General features: G+C 38.6%; 1 protein-coding gene across 1 annotated transcript in view; it reads left to right on the forward strand.

Moving 5' to 3' along the window:
• LOC108655086 (alpha-amylase A) overlaps positions 1 to 27,330 on the forward strand; it is a 28,832-nt gene extending 1,502 nt beyond the window's left edge. The window contains exons 2-3 of the mRNA XM_089262430.1: positions 25,565 to 25,815; positions 25,889 to 27,330. Coding sequence (XP_089118556.1) covers positions 25,639 to 25,815; positions 25,889 to 27,196 — 1,485 coding nt within the window. The 5' untranslated portion in view covers positions 25,565 to 25,638 and the 3' untranslated portion in view covers positions 27,197 to 27,330. The remainder of the gene's footprint in view (positions 1 to 25,564; positions 25,816 to 25,888) is intronic.
• The last annotated feature ends 372 nt before the right edge of the window (positions 27,331 to 27,702 follow it).

A 27,702-nucleotide genomic window follows, 5' to 3' on the forward strand; every position in this document is an offset into this window, starting at 1 on the left:
ACATGGATATAGATGTCGATAGAGATAGATAGATAGGGAGAGAGAGAGAGAGAGATGCAGAGAGAGAGCGAGCGAGCATGCTTAAAATGCGTCTTAGGTTACAGACAGGCAATTGCGTTAGTTGAAAATGGCTCTAAGTAGCCAGGATGTTGGCTACAGTATGTTGTTGTCTACACATCACACACACACACACACATGCCAAATGCCACATGCCACACACATATACACATATACTGTCAGCTACTTGTTTAGCTTTTACACCTTAAACCGCAAGCAGAATTTATTTTTATAGACAGATAGATGAAAAAAAAAAATTGTAGATAAATTAAATTTCCTTGGGAATTTAACAGCTTTTGGCTAAACTTTGCTCCTTATTTGTAGTATTTTTTTTTCTAGTATTTATTTTGTATTTTTGTGGCACGCCTCGTCAAGTAAACAAGCGCGTTGCGTATACGCCCCATACGACATGCCAAACTGCTGGGAAGCTGAATATACTTGTGTGAGTGTGTGGGTGCGTGCGTGAGTGTGTGGGTGCTATCTCTCTCTTTTTTTTTCATTCATGCGATTGTCTTTGAGGTCGCATTGCCAACCATTTTGAATAATCGCCTTCGAGTTGAACGAGCTGCTGAAGTGCTGCTGCCTCTCACTCGATGATTGCCGTTGAAGTTCTTATTCTTCTTCTTCCGCTGGGCAGGTTGACTTTTGGCAGTCACTGTGTGTGTGTGTGTGTGTGTGCGTGTGCAACAATTTGCTGTTGTTTTGTTAGCTGGTTAACGATAACTGACAAAACATGCAGCACAGATTAAACATTAAAGATTTTACTTCTGCAGCTAATCGACTGGCTAAATGGCAGTTGCTATCAAGCGCAGTGACATTCTGTATTAGTGTGTGTGTGTGTGCGTGTGTATGGCGCGTAATTAGAAATTCAAACAAATTACATTGACGGCTTGACTGCCACTTAATACAGAGGGGGCGAGAGGGGGGAGAGCAGCAGCACTTGGCCAGCGTCTTGTTATAAAGTAAAATGCGTATTGAAAGAAACACACACAGACACACACACACACTCCTACACACACACCAGCACACAGTGTAACGATAACAGCAACAACAAACGGAACCAGCTGAAGCCGCATAACGAAGCAAATCAAGAAGCTACTTCATACAGAAGCTATAAAGATAGACAGAGAAAGACATAGAGATAGAGATAGAGAGAGAGGGTGCTAGGGGAGTTGGCTGATAAAAATATCCTTGGCGGGATCTGTGCTGTGTCATGCGCTTGGCCAGGCTCAGACACTAAAAGGTAACTTGGCCGCTGTGGCAGACAGCAGCAGGACAACACGAAAAAAAAGGGGCCGACAATAAAAGGGGTGTGGCATGCCATGGCAGTAGCAGTGGCAGTGGGTGGGTAGTGGGTGGGCAGGTGCGGCAGACAGGCCCTGGCAGGTGACAAGCAAAGTGAATTTAATACAAAGTGCCTTGAGCATTTCAATGACTGCGATGCCTCGCCCACTGCCTCTGGCTCTGCCCCTACCTCTGCCTCTGCCTCTGCCTTTGCCAGAGTGTGTGTTGCTGCGAGTGAGAATGTGTGCGTATGTGTGGTAGCTGATTTTTTGATTTCCAGGAAATGAGGTATGCGCAACCCTTGGCAAGAAGTCAGCGCCCAAATAAGAAACTCGCACTTTGATCTGATATGTAAAGGCACCTATAATTATATATTTTCTTTTTTCATTTTTAGCATAAAACTCATTTCATCTAGAATGCGCATTAACAGGAGTTTCTCAACTAATTTCCAGAGTTGTTAGGAATTTCTCGAGCAATTCCGAAGAATTACTCAAACGTTTACTAAACTTACGATTACGTTTGATGCTATTCTTAGCTGGCTAATGAGTTTAGTTGGGTTTGTTTTTAAGATTAACGATAATCAAATTGAAGTACAATTGTTAAAGAAGGCGGGGAGCAAAAATTTTTCAGGTAAGGAAAAACTTTATGGATAACGAAATGATGGTTCAAATTTAAAAATAATTTTTAATTATTTTTATTTAATTTCTTAACTAATGTGTTAAGCTCTTGTTTGTTAGATTGAATATTCCAAGATATTTGAAGGAAGATTAATAATATTTTATATAGTTCAGAGAGAATTTTCTCACCTCTCAAGTCGCCTTAACCTGTCATTATCTGTCAAATATAAAGTAAATATATCTGCATATATAAAATTGCTTAATTTATTTATTAAGCACTTTTGGAAATTACTTTTTCCGCACTTGTTCAGCTGGCTCTTCGATCCCTTAGTTGTCTGCCCCAGTTTCGGCCACTAGGCAGAGTCACAGGGGACTGTCGAGTTCTGGCTAACCCCCAGGCTGCGACGTTATTAGTATTTTATTTTCGGCCTAAAATTTGATAAGGATTTGGGCAAAGTTTTTCTTCTTTTGGTATAGCAAGCTAACCAATTCAATATAAATAAGCTAAATAGCTGTCCAATATTGACTAAACACTGGCTAAAGTTGTGGGCTTTGGATATATTTATATTTATATATTAAAAGAATTTTCTAAAGAAAATGTTTATTCATTTGGCTGCTTTCCTTTAATATAATATATATATAATTTCTGTATCATTATAATATATCAATAAGCTCTTTATCTATCGCTTATAGCGCTCTCTTTCTCTCTCTGTGGCGCTATCTCTGTCTCTCTGTCTCACTCTCTCACTCTCTCTCTCTCTCTCTCTCTATCTCTCTCTCTGTATCTTCTCCCTCTCCCTCTGGCTGCCTCTCTTACCATCTACTTCACCTTTTACTGTTCTTTCCATCTCTATATATGTATCTCTATCTTTATCACTCTTTCTTTCTCTTTGTCTGTCTCTTTCTCTCTCTCTCCTTCTCTCTTCGTGGCACGCTCTCTGTATCTCTTTCTCTCAATATCTTTATTTACCGCTTCCTCTCTCTATCTGTCTCCGTATATTTCTCTGTATGTCTCTCTTTCTCTCTCTGTCACTGTCTATTTCTCTGTTCAGCTACCTTGCTCTCTTCCTCTGACTATATTTTGTTTATCGTTCACTCTTTCTCTAACAGTCTAATCCTCTCTCTTTCGATCCCTCTCCTTCTCTCTGCCCCTATAGCATCATCTTCTTTCTGTCTCTCTCTCTCTCACACACACTCACATTACAGGGCATTCGCTAGTCTCTTTGTTATCCTTTCGCCTGCCTTCTTAGTTGTATTTCTTACTCGTCTACCATGCTGCTATCACATCAAGTGTTCTCTAATGACATCACAGACTTGATATATCCGCGTTTGATAGACCCAGCCTAAGGGCCAGGCTCAGCTCTGCTGTTGTTGCTGCTGCTGGGGCAGAGTGGAGCGGGTGGTGCGTCTGGTGGTGCGCATGGTTTGCTGGTACGTGAGTGTTTCATTGACACCAAACCATTTTATTTTCACTTTCCCTTTTTTTTTTCTCTTTATACCAATTTTTTTTGGATAGCTCAGCGTTGGTTGAATAAGGAGCTTGGCTGCTGTGCGATTGTGTGTGGGTGTATGGGTGTGTGGGTGAGTGTGTGTGTGGTGCGTTCGTGTGCATTTTGTGAGCTTAATTGAAAATTGAGTGCTTAACTTTGATTTTGTTTTCAACGGAAGCGCGCGCGCCCCACTCGAAACTCAACTCCGAGCAGCGAGTAACGAGGACTCTGCCACGGCTGACTGAATGTCGACATTGCCTGTTGCCTGACCCCAGCACCCCTCTCTCTCTGCATGTCTCTCTCTCCTTCTCTCCTTCTCTCAGCTTGATTGTTGTTTGTGTGCGGCTTTTGGCACATTGAATATTGCACATTGTGACCTCACACACACACACACACACACACACACACACAAACACACACACTGACTCACTCAGATTTATAAGCTCAGCGTGCTGCCATCGCACATTTCCCACACACACATACATCGACATATATCGTTTGTATATATATATATAACTGTGTATATATATATACTTGTATATTGATATATATTGTTTTTCTTTACACCTCGCATTTTTGTGCACAGCTCTCACACAGCATGTCGCTCTTGTCGATGCCTGTTTTCCTTTCATTTTTTTATATACCCTGAACTCGGTTGGTATTATAGGCTGAACGGGGTATATTGTTTACTTGCTCGCAGTGCAAGATACCTTAATATATACTCATATTTACCACATCTGTATACCCATATCTCTATATATGCTTTCATCTCTGGAACTACAATCGATAGACTCCTAAAATATGTAGTCTATAGTATAAAAAATATATATACATGTATATATTCTATAATTATATACAATATTCTGCAATGACTTCTATAAAAAACACGTATTCTACATAAATAATATATTTGTCTATAAATTTAATAAAAGATCTTAAGCTAAACTTTTAAAATTTGATATATATATATTTCTTTTGAATGTTAATTAATTAATGCATACCTGGAGGAATTATGTATCCTTTATAGTCTGGCGTACAGACTGCAAAGAGAGCTAAATATTTGTATATATATGTATATATACCCATAAAATTTACTTAATACAGCTACAGAAAAACTCAGTGTATCCTCCTTTAGTTTCTGTATAGTCTATACAAGAAATTGAGACTAATTGAGCTGAATAAATACATTTTCAGGGTATTAACTAGTCGTTCCATTTACACAAATTCATTCTGTTGCTGTTCTTGCTTCAACCCTGCAGGTAATCTAGAAAAATTCGCCGTAGTTTTTCATCTTAGATTCATCTGCAGGGTATTTTCTAGTCGTGCACTTCACTGCAAGCGCACTCTTACATGTCAAGCTGTTGTTGTTGGCTTTGCTGCTGTTGTTGTTGTTGCTGTTGTAGTTTGTTTTAAATTGACAAATTGACTTGTTGGCTCTGGCACGCCCCCGTTGCTATTTTTGGCTTCAGTCTCGTGTTGTGTTATACTTTTTCATTTTTTTTGGGCTTTCTCTATCTCTCCCTCTCTCCCTCGCGCTGTCAAAGTGAATTCATTAAACACTTTAAAGCACAGCGAGCGGGCCGGGCCCAAAGGGCCGCAAAAGCCTATTTAATTGTGTGCAAATGCAAATCTAATTGTTTCAACCGATTTACTGGCGCCCAACGAATTATGTTTGCGGCTTTTTTTTTATTGTTTTCTGGCGTAACTCTAAAAGTTCTGTTTAATTGTGAAAAGCTCGAACAATTGGCTATATTTTGGCCATAATTGCAAGTGGTTTTAATCATTTAATTGAATGAAAACCAAATAGTTGAAATGTGCTAGGATAGAATAAGGGGTAGAGATAAGGAGAGAGAGGTTTGTAGGGTGGTAGACTCAGAGGAAGGTAGAGGATAGTCAGTGTGTGCTGATTAGCTATGCTTGAAGTAGACTTCATATAATCATATATATTCATATATTCATTATGGTTGCCTATTTCTGTCTAGGGCTTGGTTTGCTAAGGCAGAAAACCTCTTTAGACCTGCTTAGCATAGCTGCCCTTACTCACATGCTGTAACTAACATTAATCCATCATCATCAACCGTCGTTCAGCCTACTATAGCTCATATATACAACATAATATACATGTACAAAAATTTCAGCTAATTTGTTTTCAGCCATTCCTCTCTGTCTGGCAATTTTATATCCCTTGGTATCCAATGTTTGTAAGTCGAAATTCATGAGACAGATATCATAACAACTGAGCTGCTTTGATCTTAAATTCTCTTTGATTACATTAATATTGATTAATTTTGCTGATTACTCAAAATCGATCAAAATTAATACGATATATAACGTTGATTTTACAGCTCACAGGATAACCGACTAAGAGTATTACGAATTTGCATTTGCAATTGATTGTACTTTATGAGGCAAATAGTTGTGCTAACATCAATTTTTGTCAATAGTTAGACTAAGTACTTTCGAAAACGATAACAATTTTTATCGATATCTATTTATTTGAATGTTTAGATTAAGAGTAGAATAGAAGTTTAGTGGTATACATTTCTGATATCTTTTAGTATATTAACAGATTAACAGTAGAATAGAAGTTTTATTGTATACAATTCTGATATCTTTTAGTATATGTCTTTTTATCAAATCGATAAGAAATGTTATCGATAACTGTTGTAATTATGTTTTATGCTTCAATGAGTAGCTCTTACATTTATATTTTCGCATATATTTATATTTGGACATTTTATAAAATCGGTAATTGGTAGCTTGGCTATAAATCGGCCTATGGATCGAGAGAACTATCATATGAATACATATAAAACTTAAGTTTATAATATATAAGTTCTGTAGATTTTCAGTTCCATTTGTTTTTTCATATAAATACATGTAGTTCCTCCACTTGTTAACAGGGCATTTGCTAGTCACTCAATTAGATGAGCTTCATTTGTATACATCTTCCTCCCTCTCTTGCCTTTTTTGGAGCACTCAATCTAACCCCAACTACTGTCGAGTGCCCCCCACAACTCACGTGTTTGTTTATATTTACTCAAATGTCAGTTGTTGTTTAATTATGTAACAGTATCTAAACATAATGAGCTTGTGTACGGATGTGTCTCTGTGTTTGTGTGTTGTTGTCTTGGTGTTTATATTTGCATGGACCGCACTGTTGTTGGCTTAAGCATATTTGAGTGTGCGTTGAATTCAAGCAGACGCTGTAAATAAATGGCGCATAGGAAAAAATAAATAAAGCAAACATGCACAGCACACCACATGTGCACACACACACACACATACACATGCACACACACACAGTCACAGCTTGCTTAACTAAACATTTGCCTGCACTAATTGCAAACAGTGCAAACTGCTAGTTGCGCATTAATCATGGGAATTATCGGTCTCTAGCATAAATAATGTTAAACCTCAGCAACAACCATGACTTTAGGAACAACCAGACTAACAACAAACTGTACACATAAACACATATACATATATATGTATGTATGTTTGTTTATACATATTTTGTTATGCATTGTACCGCAAAAAGCATTTTACTTCTGTGATTCCATGCGGTTGCCTTGTCTTTTTGTGGTTAGCAGGTCATAGCAAATGTACTTTAAATAATATATAATATACTTAGACTCACTTATATTCATTATAAAACACACACACACGCATACACACTAATATATCACTTGCGTTGATTAGATAAAGGTGCAGAGAACTGCATTGCAGCTGCAACATAGAAATTCACATTAGTTGAGCTCCAGAAAACAAAGGAACTTTATTTTCGTTTCGCTTAAAACATGCATTGTTGTATAGAAATTTAGTGAAATAATTATATTTTGGTAGGAAAAATATTACATTTTTGCTTAAATTGAAATTAGGGTATTCCTAGAAATTTTTAATTGCAATGCAAATGCTTGGAGGGAAGATAGACTGCTTAAGATAGAAGACTCCAGATGTAGAATATAGAGCGTGCCAAACAGAAGACAGACAATCGAAGATCTTAGATATATGATTAAAAGACGACAATAGATAGATAGAAATATTTAAGATAGATAGATAGAGAAATTTAAGAAAGAATTAATAGATAGGAAAAATAAAATGAAATTTGCTTAAAATGAAAAAGAGAGGGAGGGAGAGAAAGAGAGATAGAAAGTTAGAGATAAAACGGAAAGAGGGAGACAGGGATTTTTAATATGAAACGTTTAGATCCCATCTGAATGAAACTACAGTAGAGTCCGGTTATAACGACACTCAGGGGAAGGACGAGCTTACGGATGCTTTAAACAGGAGGTTTCTTTCATATAAGTTTGTATGGGGATCAACCAAGACATCGAATTTTCGTCGACATAACCAGTTGGACGCTTTAAGCGAAGTCGTTATAACCGGATTCTACTGTATATATAACTGGCCAAACTTTTCAAAGCCTGGTAAAGCTTTTAATAAAGCAATTTTTGTAAAGCGTTATAAATTGGCTAGATTAATAGTTTTTGGGTGCTTTCTGAAAGCGCTCTTAACATTTTCTTACTATTGTCTCGATATTGGAATACCTTTAAGCCTTGAAATGGAGCCTTTAGTAAAATGTTGATAGCAGCTTATTTTGCTTGTGTGATGTTTGTTGTCAAAGTCAGCTTTATATGAGCCACTCGAGCGATTTTCTGCTTCATCTAAATGAATAGAGCAGTCAGCAGACACACACACACGCACACACGCACACGCACACCTCAAATAATACTTAATGTAATAAAAAAAAATCACAATGCGCACTTTGAAATATTTGTGCGTAGAAGTTGTAAGCAGTTGACATGCTTGATAAAGTCGCCCCGGTAACACAGAGTAAACAGGAGGGAGAGAGTATGTGTGTGTGTGTGTGTGTGTGTGGTGCAGGTGAAACACACTTGGCCCATTTTTGGTGGCAGCCATCATCGTCATCAGCATTAGCAACATCATTGAGAATAAATGCCACAGCAACTGGCTGCGCATTCAAGTGACTTAATTAAACGTTTTCCTGGCACAGATAAATGCCAAGGTGTGTGCGTGTGTGGGTGTGTGCTTGTGTGTTGGTATATGCAGCACTGCGACACACACTGAAGCAAAAAGTTGGCACAGACAGAGAGAGAGAGAGACAGAGAGAGAGTGAGACAGAGAGCATTGCAAATGGTTAGAATGAATGATAGCTTGCGCATACACACACAGCTGATTGTGCGTGTGTGTGTGTGAGGCACGTTCTTATAAATTGCACACGCACTCAGTTAGTAGGTGCTTCAATCTTCAATCTATGCGAAATTAATGCACAACAACGCGCCGCCATCAAGGTCGCCTACAGGTCGCACCAACCAGACTCAACTCAACTCGACTAACTAGGCTTACCAGCTAGTTTTCAGTTTACTCCAAACTACATATACATACATAAATACATACAGGCACACATATATGTATGTATATATAGTCTTGCTTTCCACTCAACAAGAAGTTCTTGAGCTCTTGATAAAAGTGCATTATTAACACTTCAGCACTGCTCGCAATGGAAACTGCATTCTGTATACAAAATTCTTTTCATCTTTCTTTCTTTCGCTCTTTTTTTGATGTGCTCTTTGGTTTACCAAAAATAAACCTTAAATATAGTTAGTGGGCGGTTTTTGGGAGGGAGGCGGGCTGAGCTGTGAGGGTTGAGGGCGATCAGCCACGTCATCATCAGCTTTTCAAAAAGTACAAGTATTGGCTACTCACCTGCCAGCCAGAGAGCAAAGTGGAGCAACTGGTCGGTAGCGGTGGCGGGGGCGGGGGGCGTGGCTTGCAAGAGTTGAAACGGCTATTGCGTAAATCCCAATACAACTTATATTTCTGCGAGCTAAGGTGAGTGAAGGTATATTGGTTTTTGAGAGAAATTTGTGTCACACTGGGGAAGAAATGTTAAGGGAATGAAATGTGTTGGAGGTGTAAAAGAAAATAATATACTAGGGCTTGGCAATGCTTTGAGGTTAGGTAATAGCGGAGTTCCAACTGGGAATTATGAGGCAAACTTGAAGACTTATAGAAAACTGACTTGTTTCATAAGACTTTAATTTGATTTCTTTAAGATTTCTTCTTCTTCTATATAACCCTACCCATATGAATATATAAATAATTCTATTTCAATGGGATGTATCATATTTTTATTATTTATAAATTAAATATAAATATTAAATATTTAAAATTTTTAAATATAAATCACTTGAGATTTCTATTTGGTTTTTAATCAATATTAATATTCAAAATTCAACCTTCAAAATGATTAAGATAGATTATAAAAAAACCTTGTATATCAATCTTATATATCAATATTTACAGATATTTTTTTATTATTCATAAATCACTATCAATAATCTGATAAATTAAATATAGATATCTCGATGAATATGTATATACAAATAATATACAAAAATAAATAGTTTTTAGCCCCATATCATTAGCCTATGCATATTTTATTAGCCCTCTCTGCTGACCTCAGTAATTCTTCTACCTAAATACCACTTGATTTCTCTCTAGAGTCTCTACTCAGCTTACTAAATTGCGTACTCCATATACGCCAATGCCTAGCGTATTACAGATTCGCCAAGCCTCAAGCAAATTGTTTTCAGTTATATTCTGGTTTATTTTTAGAGAGACGTTGGCTCAACTTTTTAACGATAAACTATAACGGCGCATAAAAAGACTCGGGCAAAAGTTGGCAGCAGCAGAAGTTTTTGCCAGAAATTTCCTGCTAACGATCAAGTTTTTTTCTGCCATACCCTGTAATAATTGAATGGGAGTGAAAGGGTAGGTAGTGCTGGCTGACAGATAATGCAGGTAGAAGCAATGACAGCTTGCAGGGTATATTTATTGTTATATGTTTATTGTTCGATTTGATTTACAGGGTATATTCGGGTAGTATATAGAGAGAATTACATATATAGGTTAATATGTGAGTGTAGGGGAGTACAGGGTATCTGAGAGTCGTTCAGTTTTACTGTTGTTTTGTTTTGATTTCTTTTTTTGCCAGCCCTGTTTTCTCCTTGTTCAGCACGTGGCACAGTGAATGGAGCCCGAGACTTGAAAATTGGCCGCATTTGTGTATTTGCTGGCAGCAGTTACGAGTGGCGGCCCACGCGGCGTATGAGTGTTGAGGCATTACGCTTAAAACTGTTTGCCAAAAGTTGGAGCACAGCAAAAGCAACAAAAGCGCGCCAGCTGTTTCCCTTCAGCTCGCCCCCTCCACTTCCACTTCCACTTCCACTTCCACTTTGACTTCGAGTCGAATGTCGATTGTCCAATTTAATTTTAATTTGTGTTCAAAAATCATGAAAGCTGAGATTTCCAGTCAAGAATGCAATGCGTGCTGCTGCATGTGGCATGTGGCATGTGGCAGGCGGATAAGCAGCGGGCGAAATTCCATTTTTGTATGCACAAACTGTTTACTTTGGCGCTGGCCTGGCTAAAACTGATAAGCTGCAGCTGCAACTGCTTAAAGTTGCATGCAACTCTCAGCGCTTGCCACTTGCCCCCTCCTAGATATGCTTCAAATTAGTTTATGTAACATATACTAAAACTATATATGTATATATGTGTGTGCATGTGTGTGTGTGTGTGTGTGTGTAATGGCAGTCATGCGTGCAATCGTTTGATAGCTAGCAACATGCTGCACTTGCCACATGCATCTTGCAACATTTAAACGAATGTTTAAGGCCCAGTGAACATTTGCGCTCGGACCTTGGCGCACATGGCGTATGCGCATTGTGGCACAGTTACCTTTTGAAATAATTAAGACTTTTAGTGCCACACACACACACACACACACACACGCAGACACATGCACACATGCACAGAGAGACAGCGACTGTGCAACTGTGGCCATTACGTGCCACAAACGCCATCGGTGCAAAATATGCTAAGCACTTGCAAGTGCCCAAAGGCGTGGCACAGAGCGTAGGCTCTGCCGACTGGCTGCCCGGCTGCCTCATCGTTGCAAGGCTACACAAGGCCTCCCTCAGTTTTTGCCACGACTGCCTGCTGTTGTTTTTGCTAACTGGCGTTAACGCTCATGGTTTATTCATGAAGCACATTGCCTGACTGCCTGTGCCTGGCCTGGCCTGCTCTGCCTCGTTGCCGTTGCTGTCAGTCTGTCCGTCTGTCCGTCTATCTGTCTGCTGCCTGCTGTTGCATGCCTCAGCTTCCAGCGCTTGTGTTGACCAATTGGATTCAAAAATGAGTCGGCGGTTAGTGATTGCCAGAGTTGGCATACGAGTGTGCATAACACTCGCTCATTCATACGCAGACACACACGCACACATAGACACTCACACATATACTCACGCACATCCATACCAGTTTTTTGTGTAATTCACTTTGCACAGCTTGAAATATTTTGTCCGCAAAAAAAGAAGCGTTTTTGAGCATTGCATTAAAATCGTGTAAGTTCCGACCATGTCTATGAATGTAGAACATTGATAGTCCCATTGCAGCTGCAGTTAAAGAAATCTATATGCCTATACATATGTATATCGTTTTCAAAAGGAAGCTGAAGTAGACCCTAAGTTAATTTCTGTTAGTCGCTCTGATCAATCAAATTTTTGCGTATAGACAGATCTTGGCCTTATATAAGATCATGATATCTTATACAATATTTCGCATTTTCTATGAATATATCGATAGATTTTCTTTTTTCATAAGTCAATCTACATATAGCGAGCTCTACTTAATATATGAAATCTATATAAGCCAGCTGTAAAAAGCGGTGCTTGAAATTTGCCTGAAATTATCGATAAGTTTTTCATAAAATCGATACAAATCGATAATTTTTCATTATATGAGCATATATCAACCACCTTCAGAGTTAGGCTGACCAATTATAGGCTTAGAGGTGCTCTATAGATCACTCAGATAACGAGCTTACAATTTGGCAATAATTCCTTCCTCTTTTATTAAGAGAAGGTGAGCTAAAATCCTTGCCAGATTATTTAATTAATCAATGTGCTTTATGAGCTTTCAACAGCTTTCTTTCATTGTAATATTCAACTAATTCTAATAGCTTCATGCTGAGCAGTTCATTTCCGCTTTATTAAGCTCACGCAGCCAACATTATGAAATACCTATATTCAGTTAAGTTTTCTATTACTGCAGCTATTCCAGGCAGCTGCTATGAATAAATTAATCAAAAGTTGATTTTTTTTATGTTCACTGCCATTAATGCATTGATCTCAATTGAATTGATATGATTAGCTTATTTTATTCAAACCGCATTCAGATCCAATTGACACGGGTTCAAGGACCGGAAATGATTTATAGTCGTAAATAGATAGATATAGATTAATCCAAATGAAAAGGTGATTTCATTGACACCGCAAGCCAATGGCAGCGCACATAAATCTCACATTTTGTTTGGCCTACATTAAAAGCACTTGCAGGAAATTACATTTATGTTTCTTATTTTTAGTGACAGTTTCCTCTTTGTCACACACACACACCCGCACACACACCCTGACACACACAAATCAGAATTCATTTGATTTGATTTGATTTATTTACCGTAATGCATGAAGCGGCGTTCGCGTTCGCTCGCTCGCCCTCTCGTTCGCTCGTTGACAGGCCCCAAAAGTAAATCCATGTCCAAATAGTGCACCATAAATTGAAAATGGCGGCCACGTGTCAGCAGCACCAAAATCGAAAAAGAAAACTAAGTAAGAAGACTGTGGAATGGTATATAATCGACTGCTTGATACACGCTCGTGTTGAGGCAAGAGTTGAACTTGGCTGAGACTGAGGTGAAATAGAGCAGATGAAGAGTGATGAATTCATCAGCGATTCGTGGGAATCAGATTAGGAGTACATATATACCTGTAGAGGAGATGAAGAGTGATGAATCTATCAGTAGACAGGTATATATGTACTCCTAATCCGATTCCTTCGACACTCCGCAACCGATATGCCCACTTTCCGCCTAGCCGAGTGCGTATTGAATGGAGAAAAATTGAGCAAAAGCAAAATGAGAATTGAGGGGATAACTGACAGCAAAAGAGTGTCCAGTAACGAGTATATCAATAGATAGGGGCTTGCACTAAAGCTCGTGACTAGTTGATGTTGACTGTGCGACCCATAAACCTAAATCGGGCAACGAGCGTGGCTTTATGTTTATTTGATGCTCATAACGCGCCCGCTCTCTCTCTCTCCGCTGGCTGTTTGTCCTTGTTGCTTTTTCGGCTCTTGCCATAAAATTGATTGTCCTGCTGCTGCAGGAGAGGACGGCGGCAGGACGACAGGCGCTCAATTTCATGATTTTTCGATCTGCCATTGTTTCTGATTCCAATTTCTTGTTTTTTTTTTTTTTGGTTCGCTTCTTTTTTTAAGCTTCTTTTTTTTTTGGCTGCAGTTTCTGGCAATCGAACTTATGACATGCAATTTGCACAGATATTAAGACAAATTGAATGCTTACGGCTTAGCTATAAATGCAGGCCGTATAAATTGGAACTGCTCTGTCTCTCTCTCTCTCGTTCTCTTCATCTGTCTCTGTCTATCGCATTCTCCTTCTCTATTGTGGCTTTATCGGTCTGTTAAATCATAAATGCCGCAGCACTTGGCAACTCTTGTCATTTGTGATTGAGGCGCTCAGTTCGCCAGCTAAAAGCAATCCTAGCCACATTTTCAATTACATGCGCAGGAGCTGAAAAATGCCAAAAGAAACAAAATAACATTCGCTTACCAACACTGCACGTTCACCTCAAATTTCAATTTACTGTTTGCACACACACAATTTTTCGCAATTTTCGGGTTTTTGTGCCCATGTTTTATGGCCATCAACGGCCGGAATAATGATGTCCAAGCCTTACTCCACCTAGACATGCATATATATGGATATATTTGTATTTGTGCTGCTGAACTCTCATGCTAATGTGTGTGTGTGTGCGTGTGTGTGGGTGTGTGTGGCTAACCACCTTTCATTGCTGCGGTCACAGGTCGGACAACTACTCTTTATTCGCTCTGCATTGCTCAGCTGCACTCTCACTGCTCCGAGTTGTCTGCAATTTTAGCTACAGTTTGTGGCATCGAATGTAATTAACACTGTTAATTGGCAGCTGTCAACACTGTGCAATGTGCAGGTCTAAATTGCAAATTGACCAGTTGACCAACACTCTTTCCCTGCCGTCGGAAACCGAGCTGGCCTCGAGCTCAAGTGTTGGAGGGAAACTTGTAAGAAATTGACGGAAGATGGCTTCGAACGATTGTGGAATTGTCTGTGAGCGAATGTGTGAAATGACAGTGATGTGCATTGTGAGAGAGAGAGAGAGAGAGTGTGATGGGGCATAATATATACAGTTGAGGAATATAATAAAAATTTGTAATATAATAGGAATTTGCGAAAATCCTAAATCTTCTCTGATATCTAGCTTTGACTTTCAAGACATTCAAGTCAAATTTATGTTAATGCAGTCATATAAGATTTGCTTGTTGTATATCGTTTTCCAACACTGTCTTCCATTATGTAGCTTAAGAGTATTTTCAAGAAATGATAGGAAATTCGTGTAGATCTGAAATTTGGGACAATAATTGAGATCGCATTTAGTTTTAGCATAGTACATGTATTTATTTCATACTGTTTTACAACACTATATTCCATATAAAGACAAATCCTTTAAGATTAATTTTCTAGCAAAAGTTCAGGCCAAGAAGTAGCAGATATATTAAATTGTTTTATATTATTGGCTTTGAATTTACATTTTCTATGCCAGCTATTTATTTATTTGTTTACTTCCCGATGCATTTACTATCTACATTATAATAATCTTTTGTCATTTAACTCTTTGTTTTGCTTTTCTTTAAAGCGTATTCGATTGTCATTGCCATTGAGATGCGAACAATTTAATTGTTAATTTTTTATGCCAATTTTTGCATTTGCTTTGTGGTCCCTTTCACAGTTTAATGCTATGTAAACAAAATGCCTGTCTGTTGTTTTTTTTTTTTTTTTTTGTACTTTATGCATTTATTTCAAATATATATGTATGTATATACATATATATATAAATTCCATATACAATTTGTGCACAACAAATTAAAAATGAAATAAAAAAATTTATATAAATATAAAAGTAAAGTGTAAAATGCAGCTGAATGTGAAATGTGGAAAATCATCTGTCAAATGTGTTGCACATGAATGTGCGTGTGTGTGAGTGTGTGTGTGTGTGTGTGTGTGCAAAAATTGCAACATTGCATTTGTGATTGTGGTGGTAATCTGTGCTGTTGTTGTTGTTGCTTTTGTTCATCAACAGAAAAACCGACAAAAGCGAAAAGCAGTTCGACTGACGTGTTGCATACTTTTAAGTGCAACTGTATTGGTATGCCGCAGAGCAAATGGCATTAGGGATGGGCGCGTACGGCGACGCGTAAAGCGATACAAAAAGCATTTAAACGAACGGAATTTATTTGATAATTCCTTTTTATTGTTTTATTTTTATTGTTCGCGGGAATATGTTGAAATACAATTATTTTTTTGCATTTTTTGCCGTTTTCTTATTTTTTTTCTTTTTTAAATTGCATAAATTTGTTGGTTATCGGGGAATTATATTTTTTTAAATCTGTTAAGCAAATTTGTTGTTTTCGTTTATTATTCGTAAATATGGGTATTGGATTTTTTGTCTGCACTTAATAACTATATTTAATATATAATAAACCTGTGCATCATCAAAATTTTTTTAAAAGATCATATCATATTTTATTTCAATTCAATTTGAGTACATTTTTTTTGAGTACATATATTTTTAGGATATATTTTGATGATGGTATTTTTTATATTCCTTGATTTTATAGTTTTTGGGTTAAATATTATTTTTTTTTTTTCAAATAAATATTTATTTTTATGAAATATTATATATTCGCTTTCGTGTTTTTTTCTGTGTTAAACTAATTTTTATTAATTTTGATAAACTTTTTGTTTATTCATATATTTTTAAAATGATTTCTCTTTATTATATATATTTTTTGCTGCAGTATTATTATTTGGCAAGCAGAGTTTTTCTTGCGCATTTATAGACGATATTAATTTTAAAATATAAATATTTAAAACTCTTTAGTTTGGCGTTTTTTGGTATATGCTCATATGAAGTCTGGCATTTTATGCTATTATTTGGGTAAATTTTCACTCTGAATGATTTTTTATTTGTTTTTCTTGATTTTTTTGTTGTTGTTTCACATTCAACATTGAATTTAAGATGTTAACTGCAATCGGCTTAAAGACCAACAACAGAGTCGCATCAGAACTTGGCGCTGGGCTTCGGCTCTTTGTTTTTAATGACTCGTCGCCATTGTTTGGCTTTTGTCGTTGCCATTGCCTTTGGCTCTGGCAGTGGCTCTGGCTCTGGCTCTGGCTCTGGCTGTGGCGCTGGCGTGGCATGCGTCCAAGTAATTTTAATTCTATTACCCATTACAAGAGCGAGAAATGCTGCAATGCAATGGGTGCCGCGTCTCACTTTCAAGTACTTTGTGGATGCTGCTGCTGCACTTAATTTCTATTATAATGATGACATGCCGTCTCTGCAAGGGCTGCCCAGCAGACACGCCCCCAAAATGCCCGCACGTAGCCACACACACACACACACACACACATATATATATATAGAGCCACGGCGTTGCCTTATTATTTTCTATTTCTTTTATTTCATTGCATTCTCGGCGCGCTCTCCACTTTTTTTTCCCATTTTTTTTTTTACTTTGGCGACGCGACGCTTCCGCTTTTATGGACATTTAGATGCAAAGTTTCTGGCATAAAAATGGCGTGGCAGATAATTTTCATAATTTTCAACTACATTTCATTGTGCAACTGTGGCGCGGGGGCGTGGCCCGTCCACGGCCAGTCGCTTTCAACTGGCTCGTTATTCTCAGTTTTATTTTCGTGTGACACTAAAAAGGAAGCGAAAAGTCAAAGTCGTTGCAGCAGCAGCAGCAGCAGCAGCAGAGGCAGCAACAGCAGCAAAGTTGGTTTTTATTAGCTCGCTGCTTGCATTTCATTTGGTCATTTCTTCCATTCATTTTTTCCCTTTTTTTGCACACACAAAGCTGATGGCTGGCTCTAAAGAGGTAAAACTTGTAAATATCCTGTAAAAATATCTAAACTTGATTGCATTGTGTAGCAAGCTATTTTTGATTGGAATTTGGTATAATAGCTGCAAAACTTTGATGACTTTTCGTTCCAGTGCTATGAAATCGGTATTTTTAAATCATTAAAAAGATCACACACTAAATTTGAGCAGCGTAGCTTAAGTAGTTCTCGAGTTCTATGGGGCTAGCTGAGTGGAATTATGGAATATATTATGCAGACACATTTAATAATCTCATTTAAGACTGGATCAAGTATCAGTATTCTTAAAAATATTTAAAAATATACGTTTTTAATTTTATATTTCTTCATTACCTTATGCATTATGAATGATTCTTTTGCTTTAAATCATGTAAGTAATGTCGTAAGGAACCTTTACTCCAAATTTAAGCACTCTAGTTAGCATACTTCCCGAGTTCTCAAAGGCTAGCTAGGCTACAATATCATGGAAACTCTTTAAAATGTTATAAAATCTAATTTTTAATATCGTAATGAGCTCACCTACAAAATTTAAGCTCTCCAGCTATTATAGTTCCTGAGTTCGGTGGGGCTATTTATACTAAATATACAGAAATACTAAAAATATTCTATGCACATTCATCCGTTCATTCTTTTTTGGGGTACACTCACTTTTTATGCGCATCTAACTGCACTTGATGTCCGTCATGCCCACTTCTTGCACATTTCTTTTACGGTTTACAGGGTATTATAAGAGCAGCAGCAGCAGCGGCGGCAGCAGGAGCAGCAACGACAGCGCTTGCTTTGTTGCAGTCACTCGGACGCCAGACTGTGGATGGCAGTGTATTATATTTTATTAGCCTCTGCTGGGCAAATTTATGTTATTAAAGGACTTTAAGCCCTTGGCTTTGCCATGACAAATTCAGTTAAGACTCGGTGACGGTCGCGGCGAGCGCCTGAAAGTATGCCATAAAATTGTGCAACGTGTTAAACGGTAAACACGCATTGTGCCAGCGAAACACAGAAAGATAGAGGGAGAGAGAGAGTGTGTGTGTGTGTGTGTGTGTGTGTGTTGGCTGTCATAGAATGCTTAGCATATTGCAATCAAAATGGAAAATATAACATAGTTACGTAAAATGCATTACATGGCTGACAGGCGACAACAAACACAAGCGACACACACACACACGCACGCACACTTAGACACACACATGTGACACACACTCCCCGAGCATATGTTGTCTCTGTCGATGGGCTACAGTTAAGTGCTGCATGTAAACGGGTTTATGACACACACTTCGCTGTCTGCCACACATATCATCTACAGTTGCCCCTCCCTATCTCTCTCTCTCTCTTTCTCTCTATCTCTCTCTGTCTTGCGCTCACTTTCTCTTTTTTTGTATTCCGTTGACTTCGTCTGTAATTCCTTTGGCACCTGCATGTAATGAGTAAAAGGTGGCAAAGGTGTGCCGCTGCTGCTGCTGTTGCTTTACAGCTGCGATGCTTTAATGGCGACACGCTCGCAATGATAATAAAAATCCATTCACTTACACAATCAAATCATTCACAATCATTCACTTAACATCGTGTGCAGTTACAATTTATATGAATTATGAATGTCTGCTCATGTGTTGCAATGGCCACATCACTCACAGTAATTCATTAATGTGTCTAATTTATATGATTGAGGAATGTTTGCCCTTATGTTGGAGTCCATTCACTTGCACATTGAACTCATTCACAATAATTCATAATTGAGATTCTGTTTCTTTTCCACTTAACATTTATTTTTAGAATTTTTATATATAATTAAACTATTTCCCAATCATCCTAAATGCTTTAAAAAATTAAGTATATTCTTTAGAGTCCACTCGCCAGTTGGCGGACTTTAATTCAAATTATGTCTGCGATATATCTCTACTTTGCGCCGAATTATACCTTTCAGCTTTACTCGGCATGATGTCATCTTTAAATAGCACATTTGTCGTAGTTTACCTGGAATTACGTCCTTCACATTTCTCTACCTTTAATGCAACTACGAACTATGTAATCGACTTAACTCTGCTCAACTCTACTTCAAATTATACCTTTGACATATTTCAGTGAACTTTTACTCTGAATTATTTCGACATTTACGTGGAATTATTTCATTGAAATATCTCTCGTTCGTTTTACACCGAATTGCGTTATTCAAAAATGTAATATCCTAGCGGATTATATCTTGCATTGAGGCCTTGGCCTAGTTTAGTTCCAATTAAGTCTTCCTCCCATTACTCGAATAAATATTTTGTGGGTTTATTTGATATTGTTTTTGCTTTATCTAGCCATCCATAATATATATAGGTATGTAATCAAGTTATCTTCTGTTAAATCGTTAATTAAATTTATATTTCCAATCAGAAAGCAGTTTAGTCATACTGCATGAAAAGGCCTAAGCACAAGCTAAAGGCTGGACTTTATTTTGCCTTTGTCTCTCTTGTCGCTTTTGTTTCCATCATACTCTTCTCTTATGTTACCCAAATCACAGTCACTCAATTTGAAGTCGAGCTGATGACTCAGAAATTCATGCACTCGGCTTGCAGACAAATATTTCTCACCTTATCTTTCGCATTCCTTGCTCTTCCCTCAAAAGCATGCCAGCATAAGATATTTTTGATTTGTAAACGTTGCCTAGCTGCAAGAATTCGGTTCATACTTTGATTATTTTGGCTTGCAGTCGAGCCTTTGTCAGCTCATACTTTTGTCTATCCACAGCTACTGTATCAGATCAATGCGAGAGTGAGAGTAGCCTAGCTTGCCTGTAATAGTAAAGTTGAGTTTCGTGTGGAATCACAAACATTTTTATGCTTGAATTTACAGCTACGTTTTAGTTCAGTTCAGTTCAGTCTTTATCATGGTTTTCTGCAACTGAATAGGTCGTAGTTTATATCTATCCTATATACAAGTTTAATTTTGTAGGGAATCGTTTCATTATCGTATACTATGATATACAGCTAGATATACATCAATCTTATATTTATATCGTAGTCTGTTCTGCTTTACTTTCTCACAGCTCTGAGCCAATGAATAGGTCATTGATTGTATATCCTATATATAAGTTAAATTTTCATTCTCTATGCTCCACGCTTCTATCATACTTAAGATCAACCTCACTTCTATGTATAATACTTAAGCTGAAACTTATATATAGAAATTACAGTTATATATGTACATTCATTCATTTCATTCTCTTTGCTCCACGCTTCTATCATACTTAAGATCAACCTCACCTTCTAAAATACTTAAGTTAAAACTTATATATAGAAGTTATAGTTATATATGTTATACCCTTCTATCATACTTAAGATCAACATCACCTTCTATAAACTTAGGTTAAAACTTATATATAGAAGTTATAGTTATACATAAATTTTCATTCTTTTTGCTCCACGCTTCTATCATCACTATCTATCACACTTAAGTGGAACCTTACGAGCTCCATCAATGCTTCTAGCTACGCACTGAATTATGAAAGCTCGTACTTTGATTTCAATTTGAGCTCTCGCAGCTCTCGCAACTGCTCTAGCATCATATTCCATACAAGATGAAGCAAAGAGTCAATTCAGTGTTGCATGCACTTGAGCTGCTTTTACCTCTCAGCTTGGCATGCTTCGTGCTCTGTGCTCACTGCAATGCAAATGGCCACAGTTCATGGCTCTTCAGCAGTTTGTAGAGTTTTTAAATCGGTTATAGCTAACGGCTATTCATGTTGCATGTTTCAACAGTTGCTGTTGTTGTTGTAATAAGCGCAGTTATTGTCAGTTTAGCAATTGTTTCATCAAGCGACTCTGAGACACAGAGAGGGAGACAGAGAGAAAACTGTGAAAAATCAACAACTTTTGTGCAAATTCATAAATTTAATTTAAATGTAAATTAATTTTTCGCACATGCAGCAGCAGCAGCTGCAACTGTGTGCGTGTGTGTGTGTGTGGCATTGTAAAGTTTCATAAGCTGACTTATCTAACTATATTTCATAAGTCTGTTCGTTTGTGGCTACATCTTATATAGATTGCACTGGCTACGCACCTTTTTGGGGGCGTCCTTCGTCCTGCGCCCTGCGTCCTTCGCTCTGAAAAGTTTCGTTGGCAACGCTTTTTTGGCATTGAAAGTGCAGCAAACGTTTCCGTTTTTAGAACTTTGCCATATCCGGCATTTGCTTACAATTCAAATTGGCTTTGCCAGCCAAACGAACGGGGACAGACGCTGACTGGGCCACAGACGGACCGAGAGCGGGGGGCTGGGACAGAGGGGCAGCTGGACTGAGTGACTGTAAGATGGCATATTTCTTGGTGCTCGTCGTAAGTTTTTGCCAGCTGCAAAGTTTTTGCAACTTCAGGTGTAATGTGCGGAAATGCTCACATTTTGTGCTGCGGCTCGCTTTATTCACTCTCTGGACTCTGTACTCTGCACTCCCTGTACAACATTGCGTATACGTACTTTAAAGTAAATATTTATACAGAGACTTGACTTTTAGACAGCTGTCTTTCTACCTATCTCTCTCTCTATCGCTATCTCTTTCTCTCTCTCTATCTGTCTCTGTGTTTCTCCCTCTGCATATGCAAATTTGCTTAGACTGGCAAATCAATATGGCCCAGCACAAGTGTCACTTTTTGCACCGTTGCTGCACTGGTTTATATAATTTGATTGTATGCACACATACACACACACACACACACACAGAGAGACACGCATATATGCACAGTCATGTGCACTTCCTTCTCGCATGTGAAAAAAGTAGCTTGTTTTAGGTTTTTAGTTCTGCATGAAGCCAACAAGAAATGCATCAACTTGACTCCATTGTTTGCCAGCTGACAATGCAAAAATTGTGTTTCTAAGAAGCCACACATATACACATACACATATATGTATAAATTTATATATAGATTACAAATATCCGCATGTATGCATGCATTTGCTACACATTTCTTATCTAACCTGTGCCTGGCACTCGAAACTGTTTCACTTTTGTAAATAACAACAATTAAAGTTTTTAGTGCTTTGTTTAATTTAATTGAAAAAGTTATCAAACCTTTTTCCACTCCAGCTGCCAGCACATCGCATTGCATTGCGTTGCATTCGAGCAGTTGCGTTTGAGCACAGATAAAAATGTATAATTAATTCAAGTATTTGTTACATTTTCTCACATAGGCAAATAAATTGTAATTCAAGAGGCAATTCAATTTGCTCTAAATTTGCATACCCTGCAAGGGGAGTAGAGCGTGTGTGGGGTCGATCAGATGGCAGATATTTCTTTTGTAGATGCTGTAGGTTGACATTCTGTTAAGCATCTTATACATAGATGTATATATAAGATCATATATAATATTTACCTGCTTTTCCAGTACTCCCTTTTCTTTTTAATCTATATAAATATTCATCAAAATAAGCCTTAGCTCTCCAATCACTCATTAAAACTTCTTAAGGAGCAAGTCCAGTGTACGGTAATTGCTCGTCCATCACTCACTCTCTCAGTCAAAATTTAATTCACCTCTCATTTGCACCATTTCTAAAGGCATACCAAGCTAGCGTTCTACAAGTCAAGTGAAGCACGTGGCCAATAATGAAAAGCACTTGAGTGGAGAATCGATTGTGCTTTTCGACTTCACAAATATGTTATGAAATCTCCTGCACCTTGAGTGAATTAAATCAAAAGCTTAAACTAAGAGCATAGACAGAGATACAATTCTGATTATAAAGATGAACAGAAATAACTAACGCAGGTCCTTCAGAATAATGTTGTGTGGATTAACAAGCAAAGGAATTTGAAGTATTTTGTCTTACAAAAAAATGATGAGGAATGAGGAGTATCTTAAACTAGATCTTTACTTTTAAGTTACATACTCTTAACCCTACCTCTTTAACTGCTGCTACTAATAACTTTATAGTCTCTAGAACCACTCTCATGACTACATTCTCCTGACTATGTATGTATACAATATATCATATATCATATATATAAAGACTTGGCTACTCTTTTATCTACCAATTTCATACCCTTTAGCGCAACCAATACACCCCTTTTCATCCATCTCATATGGCATATATGTAAACATATTTACCTTTTTTTTTGGCAAGTGTCGTACAAAGTGCGCGCACGATAAGCTCCATTTGTTAAATATAGTTGACGATTTATGGCCGATCATAAAAAATCTTAACGACTTTAATATAAATTTATCTGTCTATATACGAGTACGAGTATTTGGGCCGTAATCTGTGCCATCGCTGGCCGTAAATTGAGCCCTGACATTCGTCTAATCAGCTCGCTAGTGTGCAATGATTTGAGTTTTGCTGCCCCTCCTCGCACAAACAGCTATCTCCCTCTCTCTCTCACAATTATCTCTCTCACTTGGTCTGCCGACTTGGGCTGCCCCTGTGACGAATTGGCTTTAATCTGCGCTATCCGCTGATAGCCAGCTATTTGTTTATTGGCCAACTTATGTTGCGCGAAGACGGGCCAAGTCTACTTGGCGTTAAAAACGTTAACAGGCGACAGTTGATGGAGAGATAAGCTGGGAAAGGCACGTCAAACTAGTTTGCAGCTTTTGTTTTAATAAGGGGTAATTTCACGCCAAACTAGCCTAAGTTACATAGTTGAAATACTTGTGCGAATGGCATACATATAAACAGTGTTGGTAAACAATGCAAGATGAATAAACAAGGTATTCAACAAAGAGTAGAAGGCAGAATAAAGTGTAGTAGTTAGAGATTGAGAATATAGAGTGGGGAATAGGTAATAAGGAATGGAAAATAAAGCATAGGGAATGGGGAAGATAGATTAGAATATAGAGAATGAAATTCAGACAATAAATAATATAGAATATAGAATATATAATATATAATATATAATATAGAATATAGAATATAGAATATAGAATATAGAATATAGAATATAGAATATAGAATATAGAATATAGAATATAGAATATAGAATATAGAATATAGAATATAGAATATAGAATATAGAATATAGAATATAGAATATAGAATATAGAATATAGAATATAGAATATAGAATATAGAATATAGAATATAGAATATAGAATATAGAATATAGAATATAGAATATAGAATATAGAATATAGAATATAGAATATAGAATATAGAATATAGAATATAGAATATAGAATATAGAATATAGAATATAGAATATAGAATATAGAATATAGAATATAGAATATAGAATATAGAATATAGAATACAGAATATAGAATGTAGAATATAGAATATAGAATATAGAATATAGAATATAGAATATAAAGTTTAGAATATAGAATACAGAATATAGAATATAGAATATAGAATATAATAATAATAGAGAATAGAAGAGATATTAAACATAGCAGAGAATATAAATATCTTTCCATTAATTAAAATTCTATACAAATTCTTTATGAAATACTCTCACCTCTACTATTATATCTATTACAATCTACTATTTCATACGTCTCACAGCATAAGAGCAGCATAAGAACAGCATAAAAACTGTTCTTAACTAGTTTGTATAATTATAATTAAAGCAAACTTTTTGAAAATGTGGCAACGCTTAATTGTGAACTGTGAGGAAACTTTCATTTAAACTGTTGTAAAACTTGCAATATTTGGTGTCATATATAATTAAAATGAAGGAAAAGTTCGAGAACTTCTCAAAAAGGTGGCAACGCTCAACTCGTAAGCAACACGCTTATTGAAGAACCCGTTATTTATTAGCTTATTGACACGCTTTAAATTTGTAATTATCTAATTAGCTATCTGTGCGAATAAACAAGCAGCGAAACAGAAAACTGAAATCGAAAACTCGATCATAAATCTCAGCTGTTGTTTATCGATCGAACTGGTAGCACTTGGGCCTGCCGCTCGAATCTAATCAACGGCAGACCCCATAGGTAGGGGCCAATAGGGGCCCATAGGTTCGCGAAACTTATTGACACACGTCGAGTGCGAAGATAAGTGAAGAATTTGCATCACAAATCATTCAAGTTCTACGAACTATCATCAATGAATGTATTCAATCGTTGCAGGCGAGCCGTATAAAAGACCGTGGTGGGTCCCCAGAGAGCTCAGTGTGGATATTGGATTCCATTGAACTATAAAGATGTTTCTGACCAAAGCACTGCTGGCCGTTGCCTTCCTGGCGCTGGTCAATGCGCAGCACTGGCACAACTACAAGAGCGGCAGGAATGGCATGGTCCACCTGTTCGAGTGGAAGTGGGATGACATAGCGGCCGAGTGCGAGAACTTCCTGGGACCGTACGGCTTCGGCGGCGTGCAGGTGAGATGGATGCATTTTGCTCAAAGCAACGGGCAGTTAAAAATAAGTCTCTCTCTCTCTCTCTCTCTGCTAGGTCTCTCCTGTCAATGAGAACGCTGTAATTGGCTCGCGCCCCTGGTGGGAGCGCTATCAGCCCATCTCCTACAAGCTGAGCACTCGCTCCGGCAACGAGCAGCAGTTCGCCAGCATGGTACGGCGCTGCAACGATGCCGGCGTGCGCATCTACGTGGACGTTGTGTTCAACCACATGGCTGCCAATGGCGGCACCTCGGGCACTGGCGGCAGCACGGCCGATCCCGGCTCGAAGAGCTTCCCGGGCGTGCCCTTCTCCTCGCTGGACTTCAATCCCACCTGTGCGATCACCAACTACGCCGATCCCTCCAATGTGCGCAACTGCGAGCTGGTTGGCCTGCGCGACTTGAACCAGGGCAACTCCTATGTGCGCGACAAGATCGTGGACTTCCTCAACCATTTGACGGATCTGGGCGTGGCCGGCTTCCGTGTGGACGCCGCCAAGCACATGTGGCCCGGAGATCTGCAGGCCATCTACAGCCGCCTGAACAATCTGAATACCGCGCACGGCTTCAGCTCGGGCGCCAGGCCCTACATCTTCCAGGAGGTGATTGACTTGGGCAACGAGGCCATCTCCAAGTCGGAGTACACCGGGCTGGGCGCCGTCACCGAGTTCCGTCACTCGGACTCCATTGGCAAGGTGTTCCGCGGCAAGGATCAGCTGCGCTACCTGAACAATTGGGGCACCGCCTGGGGCTTTGCCGACTCGGATGCCTCGCTTGTGTTTGTGGACAATCACGACAACCAGCGTGGCCATGGCGCCGGTGGCGCCGATGTGCTCACCTACAAGGTGCCCAAGCAGTACAAGATGGCCTCCGCCTTCATGCTGGCCCATCCGTTCGGCACGCCCCGCGTGATGTCCTCCTTTGCCTTCGACAACACCGACCAGGGCCCCCCGACCACCGATGGCCACAACATCGCCTCGCCCATCTTCAACAGCGACATGTCCTGCGGCGGCGGCTGGGTGTGCGAGCACCGCTGGCGCCAGATCTACAACATGGTTGGCTTCCGCAACGCCGTCGGCGACTCCCGCCTCCAGAACTGGTGGGACAATGGCAGCAACCAGATCGCCTTCAGCCGCGGCAACCAGGGCTTCGTGGCCTTCAACAATGACAACTACGATCTGAACAGCTCCCTGCAGACCGGCCTGCCCGCCGGCACCTACTGCGACGTCATCTCTGGATCGAAGAGCGGCTCCGGCTGCACCGGCAAGACCATCCAGGTGGGCTCCGATGGACGTGCCAACATCTACATCGGCAGGTCCGAGGAGGATGGCGTCGTGGCCATCCACGTCAATGCCAAGTTGTAGACCACCAGAGCAACTCTCCCTCCCTTCCCCGGCCTTTACCCTTTTCGCAAAGTGAATCTATTCTGCATATATATATTTGTATATACATATATATTTTATATAACCGAACATAAAGCAACACGATTTTCAATTTATTCGCTCTCAAGTGAGATTTCACAATTTTTTCATCGAGTGGCTCAAGTCTTTGGCTAGCCCCAAACATCTTAACAAAATTAAGAGCACTACAAGCAGAGGACCAAATGTGGAAAGTCTGCGCAAAACTCAAAATGATCGACTGTTAGATATGCTGTAAATGTGCGATGCTTCGTTTGGTAAGTCTAGCCTTCATTTACTATAGAATAAGTATTAATATTCAATTTTTGACCATATGCAAACAGTATGCAAGGAAATATTTTTCGTTGCTTGAAATATGAGACAGAAATTATTTTAATACTCGCTCGAGAATTGAGTTCTGAGTTCAAGGTTGCTTGCTTCACACATGGGAACTCCCTGTTAAGGTTAATACT

Source organism: Drosophila navojoa, chromosome 5 (genome assembly GCF_054131105.1).
Source record: "Drosophila navojoa isolate 15081-1374.11 chromosome 5, UAZ_NAV_1.0, whole genome shotgun sequence".
Classification (NCBI taxonomy): domain Eukaryota; kingdom Metazoa; phylum Arthropoda; class Insecta; order Diptera; family Drosophilidae; genus Drosophila; species Drosophila navojoa.